Genomic DNA, 21,202 nt, shown 5'->3' on the forward strand with positions numbered 1-21,202 from the left:
AAAATAAATTGATAAGAAAGTAAAATGAAAACATACTAAAATACCAATTGAAAAAAAACAAAAACAATAATGCTGTTCCTGCATGTTTTGGCCTCTCCAGGGTAGTGTGGTGCCGTGCATGGATCGAGTACACATTTAGAATGAGAACAAAGAGTTGTGCTTGAACTCTAATATAATGTGTTTTTCACAGATTGGGAAGAATTTGTGCCTTTGAATAGTAGTATCTTAAAAGTGTGTATGTGTTTCCACAGTGTTTGTGTGTGAATATTCCTTATGAAGCAATATCACTCCTGAATTCGATGCAAATTTCTCATTAGCATTTGAATGGGATGTCTTATTGACGTCGCAAGGTTTTAGAGACGAAGCATTTTTTTTATTTAAATGTAAGATGTGTGTAATTCCTTTTGTTGTGTTTAGTTTTACAGTAAACTCCAACTGGGTCTCATTAAACATTCGTCCAGTCCGAACTACAGTGTTTTTAAAAAAAACCATTATATTTCTGAAGGATGGGTCATGAGTTCAGAAATAATAAAAGTTTGGGATACATCCAAAAGCAACATAGGTGCTTAATTAATATGGAAAGATAATAAACATTACAATGATACACGCGCAAGCAAAACGAGGACCAGAAGGCAAAAGCAATGAACTATGAGTCAAGATTATCTAGAATGTGGAGCAATGATCATGAGAAAACAAGAATCATCCGTCAACAGCTTGCTGTTGTCATTGTCCTTTTAAAGTCCCCTAATTAGGATGTCCAACAGGTGCGATGCTGGAGGTAACGCCCGCCAGTCAATCAGGTGCTGGGAGGAAACAAACAAAAATGTTACAGACCAACACAGTAACTGTTTGTGCATTTTCTGCACTGTCAATTTTAAATAATCTCCTGTTTTTGTATGATAAAGAGACACAAATTTGGAAAGATTTTGTTTTAATTCTGTTTCACCAATTAGTAGAAAAAGTAATTGATGGATTAATCGATTATAATACAATCAGTACTGAGCAGCTCCAAAATGTAAAAATGTGTAGTTAATCCATGTGATCGGCATCCTTATCAGCCTCACTCATGGGTGATTTGTATCGGAATCGGTAGCATACATTTTGTGATTGGAACACCCCCAAAAATGACTACACTTACTATAAAAGAGCATGAGATAAAGAAACACTCATCTGAAGTACAGCGTGTAATCGAATAATTCTAACAGCGCTATGTTGTAAAACTAATGCACACATCACTGTTAGATGTTTGCCTCTGATGATTGATGAGGTGAGATGAGATGAGAAAATCCGTCGCCAGGATCAAACATTTATTCCAATTAAAGCAGCAAGGAGATACACTGAGAGGCTGTCTGACTTGAAAGCAGCTGTGAGTTATGAACTGGAAAGACTATGTTTTAGATTCCAGCAAATACGACACAGTTTTTTATACGTGTGTATTTAGCCCACAGCAGCCATTAGGGCAGTGTGACCTTTTAGTCGTATGACGTTGTCATCAGCAGGCACCCCCAGCTAGGTTGGAAGAATCACATGATTGGTTAATTTTAATCGATCAATTTATTGTCACATTTCATCCTCTCAGTGGTTTAACTGGAGTGATTCCCAGTAAAGGTGGTCATTTTGAGGACAAATCCTTTTCTCCTTTGCCGCATTTTTCCTGTGGTAGCAGATCAGCAGGTTCCCCAGGCCAGATTCAGCAGCAAGTAGAGCTGCTTTTACATTTGTCACATCTGGCTGCTGGGCTAAGCCTGTGCTCTCTCCTTTGGCTTAGATGGTTCTCAAAATTCAAACCTTAAACCACCTTTCTTATTGGTGTTGCTAGGTGTTGCCAGTTTTGAGTGCTACTACTGCCATCTTGTGGCTCCAATGTATCCAACCAAATTATTTTTCAAGGATAGGTTGGAAAAAGCCCGTCTTTTTCGTCTTCTCCTTTCACATCAAATGTATCTTTCATTTTACAAAGTTGTAATAGTAAAATTTGTACAAGTCATATCCAAGGAGAGGAAGGTGTGTGTTTTTTAATTATTGTAGTGTTGTCAGATATATACAAAGAATATTGTCCATTTGTTCCTAGTATTGTTGGGGACTCTGTGCCACCCCCCAAAAGATAAACGTATTAAACGTGTTAAATGTATAACATGCACTCACATCTGGCTCTCTGTGTCCTACCCCCCTCCCCGCCCCTAGTGGTCCAACTATATCCGGGCTACAGTGCGGAAAGAGAAAGGTCTCCCCATACTGGTGGAGCTGTTGCGCTCCGATTCTGACAAGGTGGTCCGAGCTGTGGCCATCGCCCTGCGCAACCTCTCCATCGACCGCCGCAACAAGGATCTCATAGGTAAACACTCAAGCCATTATAGAAGTAGTACACATACTCATTACTGTGAGGATTTTATGTGAGGCCTTTTCCCCCAACTTTTTTTAATGTGTGTACAGATTGAATAAAATGTTCTAAGCTATTTTATTGATCATTGAGATGACAACTATTGTGATGTCTAATAATTTCTAATTCATGTACTGCAATAAATGTAAACAGTCTTTTTGGGTAATGTATATTATACTGTACATTTGGAACCGCATACTGGTATCTTATTTGGAAAATATTTTTATGAGTAATACATTTTGTTTTTAATTTATCAACAGGAAGTTACGCCATGCGGGACTTGGTCAGTAATTTGCCCAGCGGCCAGCAGCGGCCGGCCAAGAATTTGGAGGAGGATACTGTGGTGGCCATCCTCAACACCATCCACGAGATTGTCACAGACAGCTCAGAAAATGCCCGATCTCTCATTCAGGCCCAGGCCATCGAGAAGCTAGTCGCTATCAACCGGACCAGGTACCCCTTACGTTTCTTTTTACTCCATCGGCACAATGACTTATCAAAGATCACACAGAAAAAATTGACAAAAATGTTGTCAGTCTGCAGATTTTTTTCATCATGTCATTGATATTTTTAAGTACAGTCGTGTAACTTGAATGCTTTGCACTAATCTATATTCACCCCCAGTGGACAGCTCATCCACTGAGTTTGTTAACGTTCGCACAACTTGGGCCCACCACAGCAGTGGTTTGTGCATGGTGGGAATGAAGCATTTGCACATAATCATGGACTAATTTGTATAGGGTGGAATTCCCCACTCATGTTCCACTTTGAAAGATAGTTCAAGATCCCGCCCGAGCCTGGCTTTTCACCTTAACTTACACTTAACAAAACTGTACATTAAGAAATAGGTGGCAAACTAATTTCTCTCAGCGCACTCATCAGATGGATCATAAGATGCCGTGCCTCCTCCTCAAGCCAATAACACAATTAGCGACATGTCGACGTCAGGCACTAAACGTCGTCGTGGAGTAGTTGACAAGTCGACTAGTTTGTACTTGTGTTGTCACGATACTAAAATTACTCAGGAAAATATTTGATACTTCAAATCATTTTGATGCCACAGGGATGAAAAACTGACAAATTTAAAAAGGCATAAAACATGTTTTTATTAACGTGAACAAGACTGGCTGGTTGGACCTCCTGCTGCCACCGTACTGGCCATACGTAGCAACATGGTAAAATGGAGAACTGCAAGCGGGGTCGCTGTGAGTGCTCTCCTGCAGGGCAGGACCCTAAATCCCCCCCAAAATAAAACTTAAATAAATAAAATAAAAAGATAATAATAATAAATAAGTCAACCTCTACTTTGTGGTTTTTCACCTACCGCGGGGGTTCTGGTCCCCATTAAACGCGATAAATGATGAATTATTGTACTCATTAGTGATTGTGTGGTAGCAAATGTGCTCTTGCTGTTCCATGTGAATCGCGGGTATAAAAAAGATGTTTTAGTTCACTGACTGCCTCCACAATCCACAGTAGACGCTACACTATGTTAGCGTACCACAACAGGACATGCGGGCGACGTTCCATCAGATGCACAAGGTTGCGTGTGTGTGCTAACTAGCTAGCTTCCATACACGACCGTCCTTCTATCAGATATGAAATTGGGCATCAGCCACAACATGCTTCCTTTTTAGATGCTCATTGATCAATGCCGTGCTGCTATGAAAGGGGGGTTTAGCTTGAAGTAAACAAGTTAAGTAATTATTTGAAATGCGGCCGGACTTTGGGACTATTTAAATAAACAACACTGTTGCCTATTACAATTGTCGACGATTTTGACTGTCGACATCGTCGTGATTAGTTGACTAATCTTGGCAGCCCTAGTCTACTGACTGCCAGAGGCTGTCTGCCGGGTAGGCTGTGCTGCTTGCAGAGTGCACGCGGTGGATGCTTTTCAAAGTATCGATACTTTTGACAACACTAGTTTGTACAATCCCTACTTTGCAAATGCTCTTTTCCCTTATAGTTCGTCTGCTGTGCATACCATGAAATCAACAGAATAATACATCTATCTACATATGTATATGTTATAAATTTGCCTACTATTCAATTTATTCATGACACTTTATATTTCTATTCATGGGAAATATTGTATCTCGCCAAAGGTCAAGCATGGAACGGCAATATTTTATTATCTCTCTCTGTTTCTCTCTCTCTCACCCAAACACACTCCATCCATCTATCAGGCCATCCATCATTTTGACAATGGTGTATTAAAGGAGATATTCAAAGCAGCATCACAGCTTTCCAATTATGACCAAGAAAATTCCACTACACTTCTTTAATCTATGCCCGTTTCAAAATTGGGTCTTTTTGTGACAAAGTATTGATCACACAAAGAGCTACTGTAAATTAAAAGAGAGTCAGTTTATCCACAGACCAACTACTTATGTGTCCTTTTGCATCTAATGTGATTAGTTAAAGTATCTAATAAAAGGAAATATGGCTTTTGAAGTTAAATTGAAGACTGAAGCCACTCCAGGTACTTGCTTGATTGTTGCTTACACTCACTCTTGTCACCTCTTGAGAGTTATTTTGTGATTTATTTCCACTTCTTTTCTTGCCCTCGCAGCCAATCACCCAGAGAAACAAAGGCCGCATCGCATGTGCTGCAGACTGTGTGGAGTTATAAGGAACTACGGAACGCTTTGACAAAGGATGGCTGGAACAAGAGCCATTTCCAGGTACAGCGTATGTCAGTGGACGTCCTTCTTCACATAGTGTACAGTATAGGCCCTTGAAACTCAACTTAAAGCGGAAGCCAACCCAAACATATTTTTCTCAAGAATATGTTCCCAGCAGGCCCACTAGTTGAAACACGGCATTCTAATTCATTTTGCGTTTGTAGAATACAAATTAAGCAGCAAAATGCACTCGCTTTCAGCTATCTCTGGGGGCGGCCATTTTGTCCTCTGCCGACTGAAAATGACATCACAACTGCTCACAACGACCAATCACAGCTGACCTGCTTTTGGAGTCTGAACCGTGATTGGTCGTTGTGAGCAGTTGTGATGTCATTTTCAGTCGGCAGAGGACAAAATGGCCGCCCCCAGAGATGGCTAAAAACGAGTGGATTAACACTTATTCCACAAACGCAATATTTATCAGAATGCCCTTTTTCAACTAGTGGGCTTGCATAGAACATATTCTTGAAAAAAAATGTTGCGTTGACTTTCTCTTTAAAATAAAAAAAAGGTCAGTCCTGACTTTACAAAATTGTGTTAGTGGGTTTTAGGTGTCACAATGAATTATTTTATTGATAGACTATAGTAAATATAGTTGTTGTTGTTTGTAATCAGTGTGATAACTACATTGAATCATACTGAGTGTTTCAAATAACGGAGTTACTTTACTGTTTACTGTAACAAAATAAGAGGAGCAAACTAGCAATGCTGTCTTTTTAAAAGCGGTATTTAGGTTGTGCAGTTGTGCCCAACAAATAAACTGATGGGAGCATGTCCAAAGTATACCTGTAACTACCCCTTTGACAAGAGTTTCCACAATTTCATGATTCCCCAACGAAATATGACCAAGCAGCTGAACAGTGTTTTATTTGCCCGTAAATTAGCAGCAATAATAAAATGTGTAACAACAATTCTCTTTCAGCCCACGGTGACAGCAACCCCTAAAGGAACCAAGAATGGAAAACCGGGTTATGATGATACAACTCTGCCCCTTATGGAGAAGAATCAAGGTCGGACAGAACTTTTGACCTGGTTAAAGCTGGGAGCTATTTGCCAAAATAAAGCAATGAGAACCACAAAAGGCTTCACGGCAAAATTAGCTGACATTATTATTCAATCCACACATACAAAAAAATCTCTGTGACAAATTTGTTGGAATTAAGATCACATGAGGGTCCCATTTCTAATTTGAAGCATGAATCTGGCAATATTCAATATTGTTCTATTGTGAACAAATCCTATTAAGAGAACAACAAAGACTGAACAAAGCGACTGTAACTTTAAGTCACATTGTTCTAATTGAAGCCACATACCATAGTCATAGATATTAACTTCCATTAAGGCTCCTTACAAATTGAAGGAGATTAATCAGCACCACAGTGTTGTAGTTGAAATCCTGCAAATGTAGTTACCTGGTTAGTATCACAGCCACACAGTCTTTAAACAGGCATTTAAAAAATGTACTGGTAACCGGTTAGTATAATGGCTGGATGGATATCCTGTATGTATGTATTATCTCCGAAGTGAAAACAATCTTACTCTAGCTTGTTTTGTAGATGTACATTTCTTGAAGTACCGGCATGACACATCGCCTGCATTTCCCAATGAAACATGAAAAATCCACATTTAAACATTTCAGCTTCGATATAAAGCATGTATAAAGAGACATGATTAGGAAGATGTTCTGTTGATGTTGGACCCAAATTTTCTTTTTTTCTTCCTTCTTCTTTGTTGTTTCCCCTTAAGTTTCCTCATAATGAAATCAGGCCATGTTTAATGAAAGTGATATGCTGTGATTATAACACCAAAACGGGGACAATGGCCCGGCAGCAAACGTCTCCTTATTGATGCTTTGAGTAGGGGCCCTCTCTTGACACGATGTTTGTATAGGCTGGGGTTTTAAACATGCTTCTTTTTTGGGTGAAGAATTACCTACCTTCCATCTAACTTTTTTTCCTGTATAGTAAAATGTGATGAAAGTAAATGTTGCATTGCTAATGTAAATATGGACCTCACAAGAGTATTTTTTTTTACATTTAGTGAGAGTTCAGTGTAATAGATTTGAATCGGGTGCATGACCTAAAAGATTAAGTACATTGATGGCCCATCTTATAAGAATGCAATTCTTGCGTGTCCTTGTAGTTTCACCTGATAATCACATCAAAACAATATGATAATCACTTGTTTAAACTGAGACTGCTGCTTGGTTCCGCTGAATGGGGCAAAGGTAGCAACGTTTTTGAATATTTCCATGTCATGGTCCAAATCCTCTGTGCGCTATTTCAGATGGGTTTCTTCAATACCAAATATTAATCTTGCTCAAAATGTATGCCCCGTGACCTTCTTCTTCTGAAAAATGAATCACTGGGAGTTCATTTATAATCGCATGGAAAGGTTGTGTGACTATGCAAAGCCTTGCTTTGCTCGCAGCAGGTTGCTCAGACATGGCTAAGATGCTCTGCTAATAAGATTGTACTTTGTATTTTGTCCTCATTTCAAAGCAGCTACTGATATTTTTTCTTAATGGCATACAATGTGTTCACTTTGAGGCATTTTCAAGTAGCCCTATAACTAATCATTACAGAGAATTGCTTTTGTATGCAAATAAATAAATAAATAAGAGACAACTTATGAGAACAGGTCCATCAAAGTTTGATATGAAAAACAAACAAACGTTGAGTAAATTAATCAATAGGAGCTGCTGTGTTAACCATGACGTTGATATAAGCCCATGTAAATAACATGCATCATGACCTTGCAACTGAATGCATCATTTGTTCTTACCTGCAATGGAGTTGACCGGCCTTCTCTGACCTCATTAGATGGTTACTCCACCATTGACCAAAGGGACAAAGACTGCAAATACAAGACAGGCGACAGTTCAGTGGACTTGACAGAGCGGGAGCCATTAAAGGTACGAGCAGAACTTGTCTTGTCTCCTGGGGGATTAGGCCGTAGAGGACCAAGTAATGGTGTCCCATTGAAATATTGTCAGATGTCCTCCTCTTCTTCTCCCCTCCTTCTCTTTTTTTCATGCAGATAAATAATTAGGCTCAATCTATTCATCAGAGCTGGGCATTCCGCCTATGTGACCGACCGGTCCGCCTATGATGGATGCCCATTTTGTAGGCTATAAATGGGAAACTTTAAAAAAAATAGCCGGACCAATCACAGTCTGAAGCCCATTTATTCCCGTGTATGTAATTGTCTATTTTTGCGGGTTAGCACGTCCGCCTCACAGTTCAGAGGTCGTGGGTTGGATCCCGGCCCCGGCCTTCCCGTGCGGAGTTTGCATGTTCTCCCCGTGCCTGCGTGGGTTTTCCCTGGGTACTCCGGTTTCCTCCCACTTTCCAAAAACATGCTTGGTAGGTTGATTGGACACTCTAAATTGCCCCTGGGTGTGATTGTGAGTGTGAGTTTCTCTGCGTGCCCTGCGATTGGCTGGCAACCTATTCAGGGTGTCCCCCGCCTACTGCCCGAAGACTGCTGGGATAGGCTCCAGCACGCCCCGCGACCCTTGTGAGGATAAGCGGTCGGGATAATGGATGGATGGATTGATTGATTTTTTTATTTTTTCGATATATTGCGCATCCCTAACGTCTGCAGCTCAGGGCTGTGGATGCCCTCGGATATGTGAGTCGCTAGTTAATTAAGTGCTTTTGGAGTCTGCAAAGTAATTAAGCTCGCTCTGATTAGAATAGCTGCCGACAACTGCCTCTCATGGAAAGCCCCCTTTCCTTGACAATGAGAAGACTGAAGCTTCATCAAATGGTTGTCTGCTGAAGATACCAATTTAAACTTACCAGAGTTTAATTGCAGAGCTTATTGTAAATGTACCCTCCAAGTACTGTTGTCCGATGACTCAAATGTGCTTCATAGGCTTTTGATTTCATTTACTCGATTGTTACTCAAGTGTGCTTCATAGGCTTTGGATTTCATTTACTCGATTGTTAAACGAATGGGATTCACTCTGTGGTTCTGTCAAATGAATTTAATTTATGACCATTTACTGTAGGCCGGTGTTTCCCAACCTTCATTGAGCCAAGGCACACATTTTACTTTCGATATGTATTTTAATGTATGTGCTATCAACCACCCAAATATTTTCCAGATAGCAGTGCGACTTGTATGCCTTAACACTAATCTCTCCTTCTCTCTTCTGCATGTTGCTACTGTATGTCTTCTTTCCCTTTGTAGCTTGTGTAGAGCAGGAAATTAACACCAGCTTCCCTGTACTTGGCTGCATGTGTAAATTTGAGCGTATTGGTCCAATGCATTGACCTCCTTTTGTTTCGCTTTGTGTTTTTTTAACCCATCCTATCGCACAGAATGACACAAGTAGGAAACACTATATCAGGACTAATAGGCCTGCGGTCAGTCTGGTGGACGCTTGTGAAGTTAAGCCACAGCCTGTTGATTCCTGGGTCTAAATGCATGCATGGTAGGTCTGAAAAAGAAAATCACAAAGTAACCACCCTCACCCATGAGTTGGGCTGTAGCAGTCTTTATTCAGTGCTCATTTGTTCGTGGATTCCATCTCGTTTCCTCTCACCTACACACAATGTCTTGCAGAGTTTCTGTCCCTGAGCACCCTCATCAAACACGTCACCTGGTTGGACTGTATGCACACCACTCACTGCTTTCACGCAACGAAATACGTTTTAATCACTTAAACGTTTGATCATTTACAACCTAAAGATGCTACACGCAATTTATGCCAACCTAGCATGCTTAATCCCCCTACTACATAATGATACTTAACGCGTGGCTCTGTAACAACAAATCGTCTGACACATCGTATAATTGCCTCAGTCGTTTTTCCATACTTTTGGAAACCAAGAAAAAACACAATTTTGAGAACACACATTGTTAGTACTTTTTATTGGGTCTTTTTCCTTTCGCTTACTTGTTCACCCATCTGGTTGAAATTGTTGTTACAGTATCAATACAAAAATACCCAAGTCTGTTCCAAAAATTATTTTTTCTTGTTTTCTAAAAATATTGAAAAATGACCTAAGCAATGATGCTATGTGGCCGACAAAATCATTATGTAAACAAAATTGTGAAGATGTTCTAATCTCCCTCAGACATTCATATGTTGCATAAAATAACGAAACAAATCTATAATAGGATATTTAAATTCTCAGATAAAGGCTTTTAGCACATTTATATATTTTTTTTTATTGACACCATTTCAAAATACAGCCAAAGTTGTTTTTGCACAACAAACTAAAGACACAGTGTTCGAGTCATGGATCTTGTCATTGTTTTACAAAAAACAATGACGTAGAAAAGATTCCCCAAAAATATGTTGAGTGAATTCATGTTTATAGCAAAATAAATTTGAAATAAACATTGTATTGCCAGCCACACTAAACAGATGATTGCTTATCGTCATCACGACAGTCATCAGCCACAACTTTGTAAACAATCTAATGAAAAGGAAACAAATAAATTGTAGCAAAAAGTAATGCCTTTACAAAGATGATCATGATCAGTTTTGATTGAAAAATATGAGAAGAAGTCATTTAAAAATCTGTTTATTGTTATGGCTGCGGTTGGTAGAATTGGATGACAACTGTGCTTTGTCACCTTATTTAGCTGAAAACTATAAATATGACACAGTACCTACAACACTAATATTGATACAGCTCTTGAATTGGATCTCATTACCAGGTCCGGGATTGCCTATGTGTGTGTCCCTTTTAGTAATGCAGCTTTGTCACTGACCTAATTTGGAACCTCGGGGAGCAACGATGCAGCATTAACAAAAACAAATAATGACTTCTCGGAGACGTTGTATTGAAGTTGAGTGTGATTGCAATTCAGCAGCTGCTGCCTGATTGAAATGTGCGCTGAGATCCACTCGCTGCCTCCCTCGACAGTCTTTGCTCAAATTGGTGGCAAATGATGAAGGGGCATCAATTGGCGGCACTCCACATGGATGCTCCTGGGGAACCCTAAATCAAAAGGGCAAGAAAGAATGAAAAATATGCACACACCCATTTTGTGAGATACACATTTTGAATTACTCTCCTGAAGGTTGTCATTGCTCAAGGTACAGGAAAGTAAATTATTCACAAACACATTTGTAAAAACATTTGATTAAAAAAAATGTCCAACTAAAGGCTTTTCCTCATTAAAGAGACTTAATTTAAGCTTAAAACAAATTTAACTATTATGCTTTTTTATATACATACACATACATACACATGCACTGAAATGTTTCCATGGTGTAAGTCTGTTTTACTTTCAGCATTATTCAGCATCTTTATTTGTGCCCCATTTTCTCTACTGACCAGCTCACGTTTCCGAAACGTCATGTCTGACCTTCACGTTTTTCTCCACACTAATCATCATCTTTTCTCTCTGTTTTCTGTACAAAATATCCATCTTCATCCTGCTGTCTCACGAGAAATGATATATAGTGGCAATGGTGGTGTTTTGTATTTAATAAATAAATAAACAAACAAATAAATAAATAAATAAATAACGATATTGTGAGTTTTACTTCAAGAGTTCATCAACCTGGTCATCATCCTAATCACTTGACTATTTTCTACTTTCATGGCTCTACTTTCAAGGCCATTTGTCCTCCAATACGACTGAAAGATGTGCGCACACTGATTAGAGGCATCTCTTAAACCCCATTGCCAATGAATGGATTTATGAGTTTGATAAGGTTTGAACTCAACTGAAGATTCTCTGTTTATATATAGTGTTTTAAAAATTATTTGACCCACCACCACCTATATAGTCCAAGATTGCTTTGGTGGAATTAGACTTGCAGATCAATCCACCTTGTTATCAGCAATCCCTGCGGGCTGCCATTTTGACATACCACCGCCCTCTGTTGTCGACTGAAGTTGATGTCAAAGTTCCCTCGAGCTCGCATTGCCAACGTCACGGCTCACCTGTTTTGCAGGTTTTGGTCAGTTGACGCTCGCAAAGCAAAGCCAGAGCACTCTTTGATGTCAACTTCAGTCAACTGCGGAGGGTGGTAAAAGTCAAAATGGCAGCCTCCAGAGATGGATCAAAACACGTGGAGTCATCTGTTTAATTCTTATTCCACCAACGCAATAATAACCAAAATACTATTTAGACTAGTGGGGTCATAGAACCTATTACTGCAAAAAAAAAAAAAAGAGGTTTTACTTGAACTTTACTTTCTATGTATCTGTGTCACCTAATATGTTTTTTTCTTGTTTTGTTCACACACTCCAGGCTTAAAACAGCGACAGAGTGACACCACAGGAGGATCTCTCACATCACCACTGCCATTTCATACGGAACTTGTTTGGAGTTGAACTTTGTACAGATAGAGGATTAGAACAGATAGTAATAATCATGATCAGAACAACGACTACCCAGGAGCAGCCAGCAGTTTTGCTTTCCAAAAAAATAATAATAATAATGAAAAAAAGATATGGAGTGACTATTCCTACTACTTTTACATTTCGACATTCCCACTGGACAGCATGTGAATTCTTCAGTGTTGACTCTTGTTGAGATCTACTGGTGACATCAAGACATTCAAGGTTGACGATGGCAAAGGAATGGATGTGAGAATGGGAGGAGGGACCGTGAAGGGGAAATGTACGTGTGTTGAAATGAAACCCGGGGCAAGAAGGAATACTTTTGTATTGGCTTTGTTTTAAATCTGGCCGTTTTAAAGGTTGTGGGATTTTGTTTGACTTATTTCAATTTGTTGTGTAATTTTGGCATTTTGATGTGGGCTGTTATGGTTTGATTGATTGGTAAGTCACTGGATCTTAGTTTTAGTTCAGGTGGGGGTGGTAAAGAAAAGGAAGCTGTAGAATAATGGATAAACATACACCCAAAAGTCATTCACCCACAGCCCATTTGGTTCACTGTGTTTGAAGAAAATTGTACTGGGAATGCTTTGGAATAAGAAGTTTATTATATAGTTTAAAGTGAGGATTCAGCAAGTTGTGCTCTGGGCAATAGAAGGTGATGGTGAGTGGACATCGAATGGAGCAACATCTCAACAACTACTTGATGTGAATTGAATTGAATGAACAACATCTGCACAGGTGTTCTTTACATTGGTAGGAAAGCAGTCATCTTGACATGACATGACAGTCTCTTGGGCTCCCTGACTAATGGCTCTTGTTTGGTTTGCATTCAAGGAAATAAGGCATTTTGTTGATAAATTCTTTTTGGTGGTGAAAAGCAAGAATATAATTATTTTGTTATAAACATGAAGATGTAAAGCCGTTTCTTTTTTTTTTTCTTTTTTTTTTTGGTCAAAAATGACAAAAAGGCCAATCTCTTACTGGTATATATTTACCACATTATTTGGAAAACACATTGGATCGGAAGCAAGTAACAACCACATGGTTTACATGTGCCAGTCATTGCCAAGTTACGCAGACCGTCTCTTATTTATATATTGTAAGTGAAATCGATTTTTAAAATAATTGCAGTGTTGTTTCATGCGGCAAAAAAATATGTTTTATGACAACTCCTGCAGTACGGTCAAGGGTCAGAGATCAAGAAATGAAACCTGTTACAAATAGGATTTTTACTATTCCTTAATTTTTCTTCCTACTGTGTTACAATCAAGCACTCATTGGTGCTTTTTAAAGTAAAATATTCTTGTCCGCATGAAAAAAGTGTACAGATGTTCATATTCTTTTTAAGTGCCATTTTTTTCTGTTTTTGTGATATCAACTAATCCACAGGTGTCAAACGCAGGTCCTGCATCTTTTAGATATAGAGGAGGGAACCATCTAAAACATGCAGGATAGTGGACCTCGAGGAGGAATTTGACATCTGTGAACTAATCCATCGACATGGAGTAAAAGAATAGCAGAATGGATAACAATCTTTCAAGGCAAACTGCAAGGTCACACTGTATAAAGTCAATGGGGGAAAAAAAAAAGTCAGATATAGTATATATTTTTTACAAAGTTTCAGGGTGGACAACTTTGACTTGGACAAACAGAGTGACATAAAGTCAATTTTGCCATTTCCCTCATGCTTGGTGAGACCACACACAAAACATCCGTGCTAGTGTGTTCTCCAGCATCAGTCTCTCAGAGTCAGCATAAACTGGAGACGGATATTCCGCATCACTCATGCGTCATCCCGGCGAATGGCATGTGCCTGCATTGACGGTTTTCTTTGTGACGTGATTTTATAAAAGCTTGCATTTACACAGTGTTTACAAAGATGTGTGTTGTGGTCAAATTCAATAAAGTACAAATAAATGTATAACTCTTAATTCCAGAGGTTAACACCATATAATAATACCCTGCATCCTTTTTTGTCCCTTGAACTGTGTGTTTTCATTGGACTGTACTGAATTATCTTCCAAAAAGAAAAAAGGAAAAAAAAAAGAACAAAACATTACAGGCTGTCTCTGACTGCCTCTGCAGCGCCACAACCAAAGGAATTGTATTTAACATTCATTAAAGAGTTTATTGGTTTTCTGGTTGTGTGACACATTGATCAAATGAAAAGCCACACAACTGTACTGTTGAATACAAAAGGACACAGGCACACATTGAACCAAACCTACCTGTGTAGATAGAACTGATTCAAGTTTGTCAAAATCAGTGTACATCTCAGTAGCCAATGTGTTGTATGCCTATCATGTGCCTTAATCTTTTCCATGGTAGATACAAATGTGTTTTGTATAACTTTATTCCTCCCCTTCACCTGCCATATCTTAAGAACCTGTCGGCATCCCCCTATTCCTCCTTTCATCTCACACTTGCATCATTCTGCCTCCCTTAACTCCAAGTAGTTTAGATTGGCGTTGGGTTTCTGCCTTGTAATACATTGTATCATCAACTTTTACAAAAGTTAGACTCATTCAAGATGATTTAATTTTTTTCCCTAGAGGAGTTAAATCGCTAATGCTTTCGTAGCGAGCAGAAGCGGTGCCACAATGACAGAATGTATTACTTTAATTTTACTAATACCCACATGCAAATATTAATGTTCAACATAACAGAAACATGATGGTTTGTAGAGTGTATATTTGGTGTGTTTTCAATAAATCATGCCTGGAAAGAATGTGAATTGCTTCTCTGCCTACCTCATTAACACCTTTTTTCAGCAAATTTAAAGTTGCTATTTGTCATTTTTAAAGGTCCCCAAAGGTTTGAAAATAAATATCATACATGAGTAATAATAATAATACAGTATATAGTCATGTAATAATACTATAGTATCAATTAAAGTTAAATACTCATTTAACGAAATAGTTAAATTTAAATAGTTATGTATTCTCGGGGGGGAGGGTCTGTGTTGCAGGTTATGAGTGGTGCCCAATACGTCTGTTTGTTTTACTTTCATAAGGACCCATCGAGAATGCTCCGCCCCTCTGGCCTGCGACTACAATCTGAGTGGCCCATTCATTAATTTCACTCACACACACCCCACGAAAACCCTTTTTTTTTTTTGTTTTTTTTTTTACTTTTCTTAACAAACACCACAAATAATCTTTAACATTAACATTCAATACCAGGAAAAAAAATCATTAAAAATTATTGAAAAAGAAAAAATAATCTGCACATACACCACAGTTGCCAAATTGTGAGTATCCAGGAGGTCGACAGTAGTTTTAAATTGTAGTATCACAAATCATCATTGTTCTCGAGGCATAGTCTGCCCTCCAGTGGACGAGTGACGAGAAGGAAAAATAAACACTTGAAAGCTATGACCCGGAAGATTTTTTTATTTTTTTTCCATACAACTCATACAAAAAACAACAGCCAGGGGGAGACAAACAAGGTAACCAAGATAACTACATTGTGTAAACATTATAGCGAGCACATATATGTAGTCCATGACCCGGAAGTGGAAGACGTTCGTTCTCCTCCTGAAATAACATTGCGTTATTTCGCAATAATTCTTTTTATTGCAAAATAACACAATAAAAAGTGAAAAGGTGCAAAAAAACAATTGTATTGTGTTATTATGCAATCTTAAATATTCTCATGATGTCCCCTGGCTTGCTCCGGTCCGCATTATCATCTTCATCACGACGGTGGTTGCTGGCAAATAAAAGCTATCTCTGTTGGGCTATTGTAAACAATTCACCACTCACAATACTCCCAGCCAGTTAGTAGATGTGCATTTTTTTGATAGAAGTTGGTAGCCGGAAAGGCTAACGTAAGCCCGTTAAAAATGATAGTCGGACCGGACGATTACTACTTGGTCCGGCCGGGCAAAATGGCGGATAAACGAACGGCAAAACGGTACCTCGGCTGTAAGCGGAAGGCGATAAACGGACCGCATTTAGTAAAATGCCCACCTCTGAAAAAATTTACAAAATGTGTTATTGCACTTCATGTTGGTTTCTTGTTTAGCAGTTTTGTACCGTCCTTGAATTGTAATTTTAACCAAGAGAGCCCTTTGCACTGAAAAAAAAGAAAATAAATTACGTAAGAGGTGAATTTCTTGTTTGTTTCAAACCCTTGTTGTTGGGTTAGGATAGTGGGTATTTTATAAATGCATTTAAAAATGTATTTATTTATGATCAAAAATTAAATAATGTATATTAAGAGCACGTATTGTATCCGTATTTAAAATTTTTGTTGTACGTTTTGTTAAGAAGCTCGTGGTGTGGCTCCCTCAGCAGCAACGATGAAACATTGGCCCTCCTTATCAGGCAAATCTTTGAACACCACAGACCAACCTGGGGTCCTTTCATCATAACAACATGGCTGCGCTCTGTAGAGCTAGACACCGTTGGAAACGAATCAATTGGTGTCATATTTTGACCAGAAACTTGACAGGTAACATTGTATTGTGACGAGACTAACGGAGTAGATATGCAGTACGCATATATGAACATGTTTTTTATTTTATTTTATTTCATTACCTTCTGCGTAGTGGAACGACTTCCTGAGAGTCACTTACTGATCTGTCTGAGACTCCCAACTTGAGTCGATGAGTCAGATTAGAAGCAGTATTGGTCGGTTTTAAAATTGTATTTTAATGTGGTAGGGGAGCACATACATATCGAAACAAACTTCGTTTAGATGGGAATTTGGCTGTGTGTGAATACGTTCTACTAGAAACCGAAACTAAAATAAGATTAGTTAGTGACACAATGAAACAAATTAACAGAAATGTAGTTACACTTATAGTTAGTTTTATTACGGTCGTGTTTATGCCATAACATGTATTTTGAGTCTCTATATATTATGTTAATCGAATAGCGTGTAAAAATAAATTTGTCATTATTTGTCCAACGTACAGGGAAGTATGACTATGATGTGGTGGTTATTGGCGGTGGTTCAGGAGGGCTTGCCTGTTCCAAGGAAGGTGAGCTCTGAAAGGAATCAATGCTCCTACCGGCTTTGCACATTTCACGCTGTCGAATAGGACGAACTAATTCGAGCTGTTTCTAACAGCTGCGCAACTTGGACAGAAAGTTGCTGTTCTGGATTATGTGGAGCCGTCTTTGAAAGGTGAATGGTTATTCATAAAAACAGTCGTAATATACGTACTACTCATATTTTATTGTAAAAGATTCCAGGACCTCACATTATGTGTTATACTTCTCCACACAGGCACCAAGTGGGGTCTTGGTGGCACATGTGTTAATGTTGGCTGCATACCGAAGAAACTCATGCACCAGGCGGCTCTCCTTGGTGCTGCAGTCAGAGATGCTAAAAAGTATGGCTGGCAGTTTTCAGGACCAATTTCCCATGATTGGTAAGGTCTGAATGTTTCATAATGCTTGGTGTTTGTTGTTTAACAAGCCCATGAGTGGCGAAACAGTACCATCTAGGGGCAGATGCGTAGTAATACACAAACACTAAGTATTACAGCGCCTCACAAAAGTATGGAGTGCGACCCCTAGGGGGGATACGAGCTATTGCAAGCCGGTGCGGACTGGCAAAGATGTTTAATTGAATCATCAGTAATTGGGTCAAAATGAAGACAATCATGGACAGAGTAGGATCTGCTAAGTATAGTTTCCCAGGACCTATTTGCCATGAATTAATTAAAGCTTGATTACATTTTTGTCATACTAGATCATGATTGATGAAACAGCATTATCGAATTACATTCTTGTAGTAGTGCACAAAATTGGGTGTTTGCTTGGATAACGTACCCCATTATAGGGCTTCCCCAGGGAGTGCAGCAAAACTAGACAAACTACAAAAATGATTCTTTCATTTGTCATCGCTAAGAATGACAGAATAAAATAAAATAAAATTAGAATAGAATAAAATCACTGACATTTGCTTGGGGTGAACTTGACGCAGACGATGTCACTGGGAAATGGTGATGACTGCTTTGTTTCTGAGCACATGCCTATTAAGGTGCAGGGTGGGAAGAAGAGCGATGATTCAATCTTGGAAATGATTAGGTGAAGTATGCTTAGGCGATGTTCTTCCAGAAACCTCCCTCTTCACTTTGTATGATTGACACAAATGCTGCTGCTGTGAATATATATTTGCAAGTATTATCAACACTGGAAAGCATGATATTCTGATATTAGCATCAGCAAGTCAACACAGTATTTCTTCTTGTTCTGGAATTTCTCTGATGGATTCTATTTGCATTACCACCACACACAAGCTTGAAGATTTAGCACTGTTTTTGTTGTGTCATGATGTATTTCCTACACTGTAAGTAAGTACATTATTATAATAATAATAATCAATACTATTTTTTTGTGTGCTGCAGGGTTACCATGGCTGAGGCCATTCAAAACCACGTCAGGTCTTTGAACTGGGGTCACCGGGTCCAACTCCAGGACAAGTCAGTGCCACATAATTAGCAATAATTGTTGATTGTGAATATGTGTATTCTAGCGCAACTTATTTTGATCTACACTAACGTTAGCTCCTTTTACACAGACCTTTAAGCTGATTTTCTTTTTTTTACTGCTTTTACCAATGACACACTCTCCTGTGTTAAGATACAGATGCACTGGTTTGCAGTTTGAAGTCGACACATGAATTTTGCTGGCTTCTGATGTAGTATCAGGGGCTCAACAGAAGGCAGGGCACCTTGGTGCAAGGGGACAGTTGAAAGTCACAGCGAGATTGTGAAGTTGGACAACCGAGCCTCATGCACTGCCCTTGCCCCCGTTCTTAAAAGCAATTGTTGCTGCCCCTGATGCTGCTGTTGCCACACGTCTAATTATGTTATTATAAACACACTCTTTGGGCACGGCAGTGTCCATTTTAATGGCAGGTTCTGGCTGAAAGGCACATGTGACTAATGCTGGCCCCACTATTCTTCATCTGATGTGTTAATCTGCCAGCGAGGCACGCTGCCACGCTGCGTGAAAGGAGGGTTTGACCTTCTGATTCCTCACTTACTTAAACATCAGTTGTGTCTGCTTCATCTTAATCAATTATTTTTCGCTCTGTTGTGCTTAACAGGGTCCAAACTCTGTTTCATTAAAGCAGGTGCATGGCGAAATGGGGACTCAATACATTTCCAATTAGGATAAGAAACATTTAAATACTACTACTGCTACTCCAAAGCAGTATTGTTGATGCACAAACGTTAGCCTTCATTCAATGTTCTTACAATGTAAGTGAACTAATACTCTCTTGCAGTGCATACATTATCATTGACCAACCGTCTTAGGACTCATTTATCTTTTTAGCGGACTCAATATTGCCATAGTCCATTCATATTCTACTTTCTTGATTTTAACTTGAGTACTCTGCCGAGGGTCGGATATGTCTAACTGGCGCTAGCATGTCAAAGACACTGAAATCCTTTACTTGTACGCCACGTCTCCATCCGGAGGTGTTTAATCGGGCGGGATATCATGCATAGTATAATTTTACTGTTAGAGTTGGACTGAGTCAACTGGTCATTTATTTGAATAATAAGGACAGATAAAAGAATAACTGAATTTACCCATCCCCATCCGCACATAGTCTCTTTGCCCCCCTACCATTAGGGAGTGCAGAGCATCAGAAATGACTGTCACTCAACAGTGAACATTTATACACTTAGGATCAATAACTGTTGTCACTGAAGATCACTTTCCAGTTGCCACTTCAGACCTATTAAAATTACAGCCGGCCAGGTTGGTTGTGTGCTTTACGTGTGTTTTTCTACTGGCCATAGACCTTGTGTGAATAATGTGCATTGCATACACTATAAAACTCAACACTTGTGTGGTGAGTGTTTATCATGTACAGTAAATGTGTATTGTGACTGATTGAGCATTTTATAAATGCCATGTATACTGTCATTTAGCAACTACCATTCATTTCATTTTGAAATGACATGCTTGATCCAAATACCAATGAAGATACAGCGTGAATGACATGGGCCCTTAGTTCAGTCATTCTTGGTTGGAATAAGATCAAAAAGGTGTTGTTTGTTTGCTTGTTTTTGCAGGAAGGTGAAGTATCTGAACATGAGAGGTAGCCTTGTGGATGAACACACAATCAAAGCAGTAACAAAAGCAGGGAAAGAGGTAGGTTAGTAATTCATAGGAAAGATGCTGGAAACCCAGGTATTGAACCATTTTAATAACTATTGTGGGCAAGTTTTTAAATGGGGGGGGGGGGGTCTGTGATGGTAGCGCTCCCTGTGGCCATGGGCTGTCATTCCTCTCAGCGTGGATGAGCTCCCCTTGGGTACCCTTTCCTCATATGATTTCTCTGTGCCTTGCCATGTCTTTGTAACACAGTTTAACAGGTTGTGGGCATGTGTGTGTTTTGTTTGTATTTATGTGAGTGCTGCTGTGCTTGTGGTTATATGTCATTGTGTATGTGTGGAGGGAGGGAGTGAGTTGTTTTTATATTGTATTTTGGATGTTTCTATTGCACAGCACTTTGAGCTGCATTTTTATGTATGGAACGTGCTATATAAATAAAATGTGATTGAAATGCCGATCATATTGACACCCACTGGGAGCGGTGAAGCTAACATTTCTCCTCAATGGTTTAAATGCAAAATGCTTTAGAAACCACTTACCTTCATTTGACATTTCCTTGTTTTTCGAAGGATACGGCCATTACTGTTCCTTCACATCCTTATTCCTTCTCATGCAGATGACCCTGACTGCCAACAACATTGTGATTGCTACAGGTGGCCGGCCCAAAATCCCCACAAATGTTGGTATCAATTGATTAGTTGTTATACTTTTTTTTACAGTATCATTATATAG

The 21,202-nt window shown here is 39.1% G+C and overlaps 2 protein-coding genes across 10 annotated transcripts in view; both read left to right on the top strand.

The window, feature by feature from the left end:
- The window catches only part of arvcfb (ARVCF delta catenin family member b), a 240,610-nt gene extending 225,493 nt beyond the window's left edge, over positions 1-15,117 (top strand). For 8 of the 9 annotated variants that reach the window (XM_086030443.1, XM_086030447.1, XM_086030448.1 and 5 more), the window contains 7 exons: positions 2,185-2,335; positions 2,641-2,833; positions 4,956-5,067; positions 5,990-6,077; positions 7,890-7,981; positions 9,396-9,508; positions 12,292-15,117. In XM_086030443.1, coding sequence (XP_085886569.1) covers positions 2,185-2,335; positions 2,641-2,833; positions 4,956-5,067; positions 5,990-6,077; positions 7,890-7,981; positions 9,396-9,497 — 738 coding nt within the window. In that variant the 3' untranslated portion in view covers positions 9,498-9,508; positions 12,292-15,117. The remainder of the gene's footprint in view (positions 1-2,184; positions 2,336-2,640; positions 2,834-4,955; positions 5,068-5,989; positions 6,078-7,889; positions 7,982-9,395; positions 9,509-12,291) is intronic. The other variant, XM_086030449.1, reaches the window with a different exon arrangement.
- A 1,611-nt stretch (positions 15,118-16,728) lies between these two features.
- Positions 16,729-21,202, top strand: part of txnrd2.2 (thioredoxin reductase 2, tandem duplicate 2) — a 30,043-nt gene continuing 25,569 nt past the window's right edge. The window contains exons 1-7 of the mRNA XM_086030748.1: positions 16,729-16,838; positions 17,305-17,370; positions 17,460-17,516; positions 17,619-17,763; positions 18,745-18,819; positions 20,428-20,506; positions 21,087-21,149. Of these exons, the coding sequence (XP_085886874.1) occupies positions 16,763-16,838; positions 17,305-17,370; positions 17,460-17,516; positions 17,619-17,763; positions 18,745-18,819; positions 20,428-20,506; positions 21,087-21,149 (561 nt within the window). The 5' untranslated portion in view covers positions 16,729-16,762. The remainder of the gene's footprint in view (positions 16,839-17,304; positions 17,371-17,459; positions 17,517-17,618; positions 17,764-18,744; positions 18,820-20,427; positions 20,507-21,086; positions 21,150-21,202) is intronic.

Source organism: Filicampus tigris, chromosome 5 (genome assembly GCF_054856515.1).
Source record: "Filicampus tigris isolate MCC_2025a chromosome 5, RoL_Ftig_1.0, whole genome shotgun sequence".
In the NCBI taxonomy this organism is placed as follows: Eukaryota; Metazoa; Chordata; class Actinopteri; order Syngnathiformes; family Syngnathidae; genus Filicampus; species Filicampus tigris.